The 12,160-nt window shown below is 46.1% G+C and overlaps 1 protein-coding gene across 3 annotated transcripts in view; it reads right to left on the reverse strand.

The window, feature by feature from the left end:
* Positions 1–4,957, reverse strand: part of MED27 (mediator complex subunit 27) — a 180,611-nt gene extending 175,654 nt beyond the window's left edge. For 2 of the 3 annotated variants that reach the window (XM_006918073.3, XM_015594326.2), the window contains exons 1-2: positions 4,723–4,957; positions 2,769–2,913 (exon numbers count right to left, since the gene is read on the reverse strand). In XM_006918073.3, coding sequence (XP_006918135.2) covers positions 2,769–2,913; positions 4,723–4,925 — 348 coding nt within the window. In that variant the 5' untranslated portion in view covers positions 4,926–4,957. The remainder of the gene's footprint in view (positions 1–2,768; positions 2,914–4,722) is intronic. The other variant, XM_006918074.3, reaches the window with a different exon arrangement.
* Between the last annotated feature and the right edge of the window lie 7,203 nt (positions 4,958–12,160).

The raw sequence follows: 12,160 nt of genomic DNA on the forward strand, positions 1-12,160 counted from the left end.
GATTAGTGATCTGTCCTGGACAAAAGCGACAGTTTCAGGACCCCTGTACCATGCATTTGCCATCTCTGTCCTTCCATAAACCATTAAAAATTAGTAAAATGTGTACAGAGATTCATGAATAAAATATAACACATGAATTGTTTCCAGCACGTAAGTTAAAGGAGGGGAGAATGATTTCTATAGTCAAAAACCTGAAGCCAACTAGATTAAACATCAGATTTTAGAGGAAAGAACACTTACCTACCTAAGTCAGGAAATGCAAATTCCAGCTTAGCTACAGAGCCAGGAGCAGGTCGGTCCACTGAGCCTGGGTTTGCTCAGCTGTAAGGTAAGGGGCTGAACTAAAGAGCTCTTAACCGCTCTCTTCGTTTCTAGTAATCAGTGTCACAAGCAGCCCCAAATCCCCTCTCTGCTGGGGCACTAGGGAGCTGGCGGAAGAGCAGTTACTTTACAGAGTCACTCTACAGGACGTGACTGAAACCCTGACATCTCTCGCACTGCTCACTGCTCGTATGGGATTTACAATCTGATACATTTCCACGTCTATTTTTAACCTGCAGCATCACCAGGACAAGTTCTGTATACTTAATTCCCTTAATATGGCTCCTTTTCCACCTGGGGGCAAGGGTGGGGTCAGGGGCAGGAACTTCTGTTTTAATACTCCAACTACTAAATCCAGCAATTAAACTGCCTTCGTTCCAAAGCTAAGTATCACCACTTCGATTTAAAACCAGTCACCTACCCCAGAGTCCCCTTCACACATGGTTCTGAGATCAGCCCAAATCTTCCCAACACTGAAAAGCGCCCCTTGCTCTAGCCTATTCTAGAACAAGTGTATCCACGTGACACATCAATGCAGCTTTCACGTCGAACCAACAAGCAGGACTAGGAGTCTTGACAAGGAGAAATGAATCGCACCGTGCACCTACTGACCACCTCCCACCTGAGCACCAGGCAAGCTCACGTCAGGATGACCAAGAGCACTGCTGGGAAAACACGGACCACAAACGGGACAGCCTGAGAGGGCGCTGTTATCTATGTAGGCCTGGGACCGTCTCGTGTCCAGCCTTGGCAACTGCGACAGATATACATCATTTTTTGTCCGCCCTGCATCCCCACCTTTAGGGAACTGCCTCTCTCATCTCCAAGGAGCCCTACTTCCTGTGCTCCAGGTGATCCGTGTTGGCTAATCAGAGAATCTCACCCCCTGGACTTAATAAACTGCCTCGAGGGCCACCTACCCAGCAGGCCCAGAATCCCTTTCCAGGGTCTGACGTGGAGACCAGAAATCACCTGGTATAGGGACTGCACACACTTACAACTGCCAGGCTGTTCTTTCCACCACCTGGAGAGCATCAGGCCAACACAGGAGAGCAGGCTTGGAGACGGCAAGAGAGCGACAGATCCCCACACTACCTGGGCACCCTGATCCTCAAGGCCAAACTGAGTTTCTGTCTGACAGCCCAGCCCAGAGTTTGGGGACAAGCCTTACAGGCTAAATGTCTGAGGCTCAAGTTCTTTCTTTAGCACTTCATGGTCAATCACTTCTCCCTGATCCCTCAGATTCAGCTTCCGGTGTTCTACCCCAAACCTAAGAATACTAAGTAGCCCCCGCGGAGAAAGTCAAAGAAAAAATTCCACACACCTGAAACACTGTCCAGGCTCATCTGAGGGTGAAAGGACCACAGAAAGGAGGGAAAGCAGTGGATAACTGGAGGGGGCAGGGCAGTTCTGGACCAGTGACAGTAAGAACAACTGCCCCCAGGCCGGCAGCACAGACTAATGAGAAACGCTTCCAAAATCAGTCCACATATACGTTCTAGTTCTCTATCAGCAGGGAAAAGAAAAATACACAGCCCACAGCTCCCAAACAAAAGAAGCTTGTCAATAAACCGTTTCCAGGCTCATGAGCCTAGTTCTTCCTGTTATTTTTAGACTACGATCTAGTCCTCCTTTTATAGCTGTCCTAGGGTCTGTGCTACGGGCCTGCTTGCAGACGGGAACCATGAATAGCAAATCCTATTTAAAACCAGTTTAGAACAATCTCCCTCGGACAGGGTCTAAAGTAATTAAAGAGTAATCTAACAAACAGACCTCTAGTGATGTTCCTCCATCGACGACAGGGGAAAAGACAGTACAAGCAACAGAAACAACGTGAGTGGCTGAACCTTTAGAGCAGCGGTCCCCAACCTTTATGGCACCAGGGACCGGTGCTCCCATGAGAATCTAACATCTGATGGTCTGAGGTGGAGCTGAGGTGGCGGTGCCAGCGCTAGGGAGCGGCTGCAAATACAGATGAAGCTTCGCCCACTCGTCCGCCGCTCACCTCCTGCCGTGCGACCCAGTACCTAGTAGGCCATAGACCAGTACCAGTCCACAGCCCGGGGGCTGGAGACCCCTGCTTTATTCCACCAGTCCTTACCCTTCTGGGGGTCATGGCCTCATCTGAGAATGTGAAGAAGCTTCCTGTCTTCCCCATAAAAAAATGCACATATAATTTCAAGGGGTTCATCAAAGCTGCTTTCTATAGCCAGACTCCAGGTTAAATACACTTGACTTGGATTTTCTTGATTTAACTACCTGAGCATCACGAATAAGCCCCAGACTTTAAGAACTACACAACAGCTCCTAGGGAAATTCGGAAACTTCCAACTCTGGAAGCCCATGCTGAATCGAGAACAAAAAGACAATAATTCACCCTCGCCTATGCAGTATAAAAAAATGCGGCTTTCCCTAAGTCAGCTCCACTTCGGACACATCGCTCTTACCTTGTTCGACCACTTATACGCTTGAAGGAGTTGACTATAGAGAGGAGTTTTGTCCTGCACAGGATCCAGGCTTAACAGGCCGCTGTTATGCAGAGGATGGTTCTCAGATGGCTTGCCCACCAAATTGCTCAGGCGTTCGAGCTCACTGAAAAGTAAATAGATAAAGCAAATAAACCTGAGTTCGCTGAAACTCCAGTGTTTAGCCAGCCCTGTTGGTCGAAGACTGCTCTTCAAGCTGTCCGTCAGAAGTCCCTTAGGGAGAAGTACTTTTCTGAAAGGTGAAAGAGATTAGTGACAAATAAGAACATCTCTAATTGGGCGCTTATATGATTTAAAACCAGTTCTCTGGTGCCATTCCAAAGGAGAAAATAAAAAGTTTAAGGCACTAGAATCAATAAGACTCCTCAAATTGCATAATTAACAACTTGCATTATCTCTGCAAGAGAGGAGACTTGGAGAGCACCTGGAATTTTGAAACGGGGTACAATGCTGCTTCTCACCAAGAGTTTTCAGAACCACGTACAGATCATTACATTTGGCGGAACAGCAAGTACCTGAATAAATGATGATTATTTATCATTCACATAGGGATATACTTGTACACGGTGCTTCACAGATGGTAAAACTTAACGAAACAAAGAAGGGATAAAATAAACAAATGGAATGGGAAGACACCAGGGAGGGGACTGTGTCGAACGAACGCACTTCGGTCTAGTGGGAAAACTCTAGATATGCTGGGGAAAGCGAGCCGACAGCAGAAGCACGTTGCAGGAGCACGTCGTGAGTGGCGAGTCCCCACCCGCCAACACAAGACCCTAGGCACAGCTCCTCATGCCACATTCACTTTGGCATCCTCGGCCACCTTCTTGGCGCTACTGTATAAAGATTAAGAAGACAGAGGGTAATGTAAATGTTCTGAAACTTTCTTAAGTGGTGAGGGGCTGTACCAACCTGAACGTTACAAAGGGAAGCAAATCCGAGGGGAAACGGGAGGAAAGAACCACCACCACATCCCTCGAGCAGGGAAAGTATTAGCTGGCACTGTGCCAGAGAACAGCACGTGGATGTGGGAGTTGAGGAAGGGTGTGTGGTTTCTTGGCTTTCCACCGAAAAGAATGGCAGCTACTTGGGGGGAGGGGAGGAGGCTCCCATCATCTGGTCACCACCTCCTCCTCTATTCTACCTCCTCCTTCCATCTGGTTACTGAGGAGACCAAGTTGAGAAGAAAAAACAAAAATCCAACCACTTCAGAATTCATAGGATAGCTAGCTCACCAAATGCCTTTTCTTGCTAAGGTCAGTTCTGAGAAATAAAAGGCAAAAATCCTGAAATTCTAACCTCCCTAGAAAGGACAGGCTCTCTTAAGGAAGAGGAGACAAGTCGAGAACATAACCAGTTAAAAAGTGCCTACTATGTGCCTTTTACACACATCCTCCCATTTCGTTCTGACACCACTTGTAACATAGAAGAAAGTAACCTGCAAGCGAGAGAAAGAAATGTGCAACCCTTAACCCCAAAGGACCACAAATAATGGGGGAGGGGCATAAGTGATTAAACTGGCTGGCCTGAGATTAGTTCTCTCTTGAGGAAGGCGCAGTGAGGGTGGGAGTGACCATCCTGATCAGGTGGCTTTGGACGGGGAGGAAGGAAAGGCAGATCAAGGCGTTTTGTCGTGCTTGGGATGGGGTAGGGTTGAACTTGACGAATTCCAGGTTCAGGGGCGAGGAATTAGGGCTAATCGGACCGGGTGCACTTGGGTTTGGGGCAGGGCAGATCGGGTCCTGTTCGGAGGTGGGGGATGAGGTGGGCAGAGGGACAGGCAGAGGCTTGGAGAGGACAGAAAGAGAACAAGGGAGCAATGGAAAAGGAGGACCGCGCCCGAGTGGGCAGACTCGCGCGGGGTCGGCACAGGATGGGAGCCGGGCCGACCCCGACCCCTTCGGCGGGTACCTACTTGAGGTCCCGGTTGACCGAATGCAAGTTGTCCTGGAAGTGAGCAATGAAGGCCTTCTCCCGGCCCTCCAGCGTCTCCTTGTTCTGCATGCCATCCTTCAGACAGTCGAACACCCTGCTCACGCTGGAGCGCAGCGCCTGGATGGCACTAATGGCGTGGGCGAAGGCCTCCAGGTTCACTCCGACACTGAGCACGTCCGCCATGTTTTCGCCGCTGCGACCGGCTCTCCAAAGCCGGTTTCCCGACCAAAAAGCCGCGCTCGCTGATGACGCAACCCCCAAAGGCCTATGGGAAATGTAGTTTTCCTGGGGCGGGGCTGCCCAGGTGGTTTGTGCGGCACTATCGCAAGAGGCTTTCCGCGCTTTAACTGAACGGACTTAACTGAACGGACGCGTGGGCCGGAAAGTGATCCTTTCCATTAAGGGAGGTCCGGCTGCACGCTGGGCTTTCTTAACGGTGACAAGGGAATACAGAAAATTCTCGCGCCTCCCTAAACGCGCTCTTGGGAGTTATATGGAAAAGAATTGCTCAGAGCGGTGAGGTGTCCATGGAGAAAAGAACGATAACCCATTGAATAAAATGAGTCCATGTTAGTGAATAAGTGGGAGATAAGGGAAATTCCTTCCTTACAGGAGAATGCCAACTAATAAATGCGGAAGGATTGATGGGAAGGAAATTACCATTTGGCAACATTAGAATAATGGATAGGATAGAATAGGATCAAGGGATGCTAAAACTAGTGGGTGAACATGTGAGCAGTAACAGGATATTTACATAGTCACAAAGTATCATTCCACAAGAAACATTAATAAGGGGAAGATGATGACCCAGCAATTTCACTTCCAGGTATATATCCAAGAGAAGGGAAAGCAAGAACTAGAGCAGATATTTGCACACCCGTGCTCATAGCAGCATTATTCACAAAAGGCAAAGGCAGCCCAATGTCCAGCGTCAGATGACTGCGTAAGTAACATGCATTGTATGTATACATACAATGGAATATTTCGGCCTTAGGAAGGAAGGAAATTCTGACACATGCACGCTACGTCAATGAACCTCAAAGACATTACGCTTAGTGAAATAAGCCAGAAACAGAAGGACAAATACTGTATGATTCTAATTGCGTGAGACGTCTAGAGTAATCAGATTCATAGAAACAGGAAGTAGAATGGTGGTTCCCAGGGTCTGGGGGAAGGGGAGAACGAGGAGTTAGTATTTAATGCGTACAGAGTTTCAGTTGGGGAAGACGAAAATGTTCTGTAGATGGTGGTGATGGTTGCACGACAATGTGGATGCACTTGATGTTCCAGAACTAGACACTTAAAAATGGTTAAAATGATCAATTATATGTTGTGTATATTTTACCATATATTTTTTTTTAATTCAGTAATGTAAAAGGGGGAAGGGACTAGTGACTTCACAGTGGAGAAACCTGGCAGACACCACCCTAATATGGCTCTCACCTTTATACGTGTTGCCAAGGTCAACTTCACCAGCGTAGGACAAAGCCCGCCTCCTGAAACGATGCACTGAGTGGGAGGGTAACATGACTTCTGCGATATTCCTGCCCCAAAATGCAAAGCCTGAATCTGATCAGGACATCGGGCCAACTCGAACTGAAGGCACTCGATAAATAACTGACCTATACTTTTTCACAAAACATCTGTGTCATGAAAGACAGAGAAGCACTGAGGAACGGTTCCAAATTAAAAGGGACTAAGAGACATGACAGCTAAATACACACACGACCTGGGATTCTCTCTCGTTGGCATGATGGAGACAATTGCTGAAATCTGAATAAGGCTATAGAGGAGTTAATAGTATTTTATCAGTGATGATTTCACAATTTTGATAATTGTATTGTGGTTATGGAAGAGGATCTCCTCATTTAGGAGAAATACACTCTAAAGGGATAAAGGAACATCATTATGTCTGCATGAAAAAAAATAGTATGGAAATGCTTATTGAGAGAGAAAAGGATAAAGCAAATGTGGCAAGATATTAACAGATGCGGCATCTGGAGGAAGGATATGCACGAAGTATTTGTACTATTCTTACAACTCTAAGTCTGAAATTATGTCAAAATAAGTTGTTTTCAATGGCCATCAGCAAGGAACATGGAAAGTGGAAACACAGTCTAGGCGGTAAGAAAAATCTTCAATTTGCCAAGCTTTGCTGACCCAGATTTTTGAAATCGTATAGTTCACCTCAAACACACTTCCTTAATATAGCCCCGACTCTTCTCCAACCTCGCTCCCCCTCCCCTATCCCCCACACCACCTCAATTCAAATCTTCTAGTTCTAGAACATTAAAGATAAATTCTGCTCAAAAGCTGGGCCCTGACGTGGCTCTCCGTGAGACAAACGACTCATACACACTATGTAAATGAATGAATAGTCCCATGGGAAAGAAAGGTGTTTTGTTATCTTGGGTTTATGTAGTTGCTTTCACATCCTGGCGTGGACCTCACCTTTATAAGTGTTGCCATTTACAGCTTTTTTTTTTTTTTTTAAGGAAAGAGGTAGAGATAGCAGGAAACTTCTAGCTGTGAACTTTACACACGTTACTGAATCTCCCTGAGCCTCAGTTTCCTCATCTGTAATACGACTGGTAATAATAGCTCTCTTTATAAAATAGGTGGACAATAACACCTTGCAGCTCTTGAAATAATGCTTGGCAAATAATGAACACTCAGAAGATCGTAGCTGGTAGGAAAATGTGCTGAGGAAGCTTCCGATGGGTCTGTGACCTGTGCATCTTGCTGTACTTGACACTTTGCACCGAGTCAAGCAATGGGGCCTATTGCTTCTAATTAGCTCTAACAACATATGAATGTGTAAGTAACATGCATTGTATGTATACATACAATGGAATAAGTGGCAACTTATACACAAGAGCTCGTCAATTAATTATGTCCTATCATTCACTATTTTGGGGTGGCCTTATCTCGTTCGGAGTGTAAGGTTCTTCTTTTTATAGGTTTTTCTTTTTCCAATTTAGGTTTTTTTACATTACTCTTTTATCGAGGCACAATTGACATACATTATATTAGTTTCAGGTGTACAACATAATGATCTGATACTTGGGTATATGGCGAAATGATCGCCACAAGGTCTAGTTGACATCCGTCGCCACACATAGTTATGGGATTTTTTTTCCTTGTGATGAGAACGTTTAAGATTTACTCTCTTAGCAACTTTCAAATATGCAGCACAGTATTATTAATAAGAGTCGCCATGCTGTTTTTAAGGTTTTTGTAGAAAATACTTTTTTAACTTTATAAAACTGAAGGGAAATATCTGTGCTCATTGGCTTGAGTTTTGGCTTCATTTGGTTCATCCTTTCCAAGGGAAGATTAGAGAAGGCAAACTCTACTATCGTGTTTACTCATCTTTTTGGGGATCCCTGAAGGCTTAGGGAATATGACCTCTGCTGTAGACTTTGTCCTCAGGAAAAAAAAATGTACAAATGTCCTAGTCTATTTCTGCCCACACCTGCCCATACCTATAAACATGAGGTTTTGCATATAATTGTGGTGGGGCAGGGCGGCTCAAAGCCCCCCCAAAGCCCAAACGAGGACCTCTGGTTCAGAATCACACCCTAGGCACCCCATGGGGGGATGGCACGAGCGATCCTGTAACCATCGAGTCTCCGATGCCCGGGGCATAATAGAAGCTCCGTGTAAGTTGAAGCAACGAGTAAACACAGTATATTACATTTGCCTTCTTGGATCCTCTCTCCAAATTATTTCATCTCTTTGTATACTAAGTTATCATCTCCCCCTCCTGCTCAGCCCTCCTCCTGCATCCCCCACACTTCCCCCTGACACACACGCAATAAAATTTTCCTTTGTCTCAGTCTCTGATTTCAGTGGTTTAGACTCTGATTGGTGCAATAAAGTACAATACACTCTGCTCCCACAGTCATTAGTTTTCAGGCTTTCTCTGTGGCTCCTCTCTCCTGGGAAACTCAGAAATTGATCAGTGGAAATACACATTCCCCTGAAAGGAGTAAGGCGTCTTTCATCATACCAACAGAAAACTTTTCATTTCGGAAAGGAATGGACAGAGTTTCTCTAAGGTGCCATAAATTCTCGGGAACGTTGGCATATATGTGCTTGCATCTGTGTGTGTTTGTGGGATATAAATTACTTTAAAGGAATTCATTTCAAGCAATATCAGATTTTAATTATTATGATCTTATGTTTGGGTAAAAGGCAGCGCCCAGCTGCTAATATCTTCCGAAATGAACAAGCCATTAGCTGGGTGCTATCAGCTCAAGAGTATTAGCGTGAGCAATCAGAATAAAAATTGTCAGTATTTAATTAAAATATGCTGCGACCCCCATCATATCAGAGGGCACGTGGTTTAAGCATTCAGACTGCGAAAGCGGCCTCATCAATTAATAATTATTAAGGGTTCGCTAGATGCAGAACGCTGCATTGAAGGGTTGGGCAGAATGTCACAGATAGATTTAAAACCAAATCTGCCTTGGATAAGCCACAATGTAACTAAGCCACCTGTCGTAATCAGCGTGGCATAATGCTTAAGACCTTGGGGTTGCTGTGAGGATTAAATCGAGGCAGCATACAGTTCTGGGGACATGGTAGGCATGCGAGTTAATCATTTAACAAATATAGATATCGAATGCGCGCGACAGTTTGCTAAACAGCCAGGGAGCCGATGGTAAAACCAGGCCCGGTCCGGCCCAGTCAGTGTCGCTGAAACTATCTGGACTGGATTCCGTGTTCCTCCACATTCGCCAGTTAAGACTCGGTACATCGATCATTTTTAGACTGTTTAGAATCGGGTTTATTGTAATTAGTCTAAAGCAAGTCTGGAGAGAATCTGCTCTCCCCTGCTCGTTTTCCTCTTAATTCCTGCCCGGCATGATTTTGACATGACATTGAGGGCGATGACCAAAGTGACTCCAAGGACCAAGGAGATCTTGAAGATCGGGACATCGGCTTAGACTGGGGCCTCGGCCTCTGACTCGGGCGTCTCAGGCAAGTGAGTTAATTATTCCGGGTCTCAAGTTTTGCATCTAGAGAATAAGGAAGTGAGAATCCCTCCAGAGCTAACGATCCAGGAGCAGACGTTTAGGAGGTGCTAGTTATTAGCTAAGAAGGAGGAAAGAGAGAGCGTTATTCACCGAAAACGCTGATCTCAGGCGCGGCACCAGGATTCCTGCACTCCTGATGCATTCACTTACTCAGCAACATTCACCAAATACGAGGATTCGATAAGGACCCAAACAAAACGCACTCCTGGCTCAGGTGGCACTCGCTCTCCATCTGACAGGGGAGACAGACGCCAATGGAACATGAAACGCTGTGAGGTTCAAGTCTGAGATAAAAGAACTGCACAGGGAATTTTGGAGTCCCAAGAGAGGGTGGTCACAGTGTCCTCTTGCAGAGGGGAGGCCTGGGCCAAGCCTGCCAAGGTGACAAGGGATTAACCAGGTGCAGTGTGGGGTACAGGAGAGGGAGCGCAGCAGACAGTTTTAAGTGGGAGATGTGATATGCTTAGATCTCTGCTTTTGAAAGTCCAGTCTCTGGCCATGGAGAAAGGTGGGCACACGTGTCCAAACTTAGAGGCAGAGACAGGAAGGCAGGAAGCCCTCCCTCCACCTGCAGAGCAGCAGACAAAGGACCACACACCAGCCATATTCTCCTCATCACAGGAAGCCAGGAGGTGTTTTAAATATTTTAATAAATGATTAATTGCCCATTTGGATGCTCATTTAATCAACCACCAAGCATGTTATTAGGAGCCTCCACTTACTGCCATGTTCATACGTAATTAAGTACAAAACATCTCAGGAATGGACCCTTTTACCGACACATTAGGCTAAATCATAGCGGAGCGATACGCAGGCTGTTCGTGCAGCCTCGACCGCAGCCCATCCGAGGGAGGAATCACATTCTAGTTCTATTACTGCGTTAGGTGGATGGTGCATTTTAATCCAAAGGGACAACGAACTGCCAGGCTCAGAAGCTACTAAACCTGGAACCATCAACCCAGAACCTGGGAACAGGGGGCAGATGCCAGGCTTGTGGCTTCCAGGGGGAGCCGAGGCACTTGAGGCAGCCCCAGCAGCACGAAGGGCTTTGTCTGGGGACCTCTGGTTTAGCAGCAGCCCCTGTGCCTCACAAGACCCCTTCGGCTCCCCACCCCGCTCCTCTAACTCTTGGTAGGCCTCAGGAATGACTGCAAAAGAAGGTACATCAGATTCCTGACAAAGAAACAATCCATTCACCTCGAAGCTGGATTCTTATTTTTTTAAATGTGTTGCTTTATTTTTCCTATGACGAAATACTTACTTTGAAGTCTGGGAAACTGTAGAAAAAGGCTGCACAAGAAATTAAGTCATGTGTAAGTCTACCACTCGGCATTGTGGTTATCACAGGTGCACATTCTTCTACGAAATTCGAATTCTACTATTTTATGACCTCCATTTTTCATAATATAGTTTAGATACCTTTCCTATCATAAAATAGTCTTCTAAAACATCCTTTTAATGACCGCCAAAGATTCTGCCTGATGGCCTTAGGTAAGTTCTTGAATCCCCCATTGTCGACCACCGAAGTTTTCCACCATAAACAAGACGGCTGTGGACACCCCAACTGCATATCATTGCATAAAAAATGAACACGTTCCCTGAAATTGAAGTCTGTTCACTCTTCGACTGTGAATCATGTTTGGGATAATAGGTGCAGAGGATGACCAAGAGCCCAGTTTCCACTTCACTGAGGCCACCAACTCTTAGGAGGCAGTGGGGTGGAGAGGTGGAGAGAGCACAGGCCAGGGAGGACCGACAGACCCATGCTCGAGTCCCAGCTGTGCCACTTAGGGGAGTGATCACATCAGAGAAGTGTTTGTCTACAACTAACAATCACACAAAAAGCTAAAGATAGTTTAAAGAGAGAAGGGCTTCTTAGTCCCAACGATAAGCGGTCTGAGAGGTACGTCATATGGGGCTGGTGCAATGGCTTATCAGGAACCCACCCCCTTTCCTCAGTCTGCCCCACCACCCTCAGCTCCATTTCTTCATGGTCACAAAGCTGGCTGGGTCCTGACTCTGAAGCACAAGCAGGAAGGAGGAGGAAGGAGCAGAGGTGGCACCAGCAGACTTCCGCTAACATCTCATTGGCCAGAACAGTGTCACATGGCTGGTTCTACCTGCAAAGGACGCCAGGAATTTTGAGTTTTATCTTTTTTCCTAGCCTCTTTTAGCACTGCTGTCCAATACAAATATAATGAACGTGAGCCATAAATGTGAGTGACATATTTTCTAGTAGTCATGTTTAAAAAGGTAAAGAGTCTCACACCTGTTAGGAGGGCTACTATTAAAAGAAGAAGAGGCAGACGGGGTAAAGGGTGTCAAATATGTGGCGACAGAAAGAAATAGAACTATGAGAGGTGAATACGCAGTATA

This window comes from Pteropus alecto, unplaced genomic scaffold, assembly GCF_000325575.1.
Source record: "Pteropus alecto unplaced genomic scaffold, ASM32557v1 scaffold67, whole genome shotgun sequence".
Taxonomy (NCBI): Eukaryota; Metazoa; Chordata; class Mammalia; order Chiroptera; family Pteropodidae; genus Pteropus; species Pteropus alecto.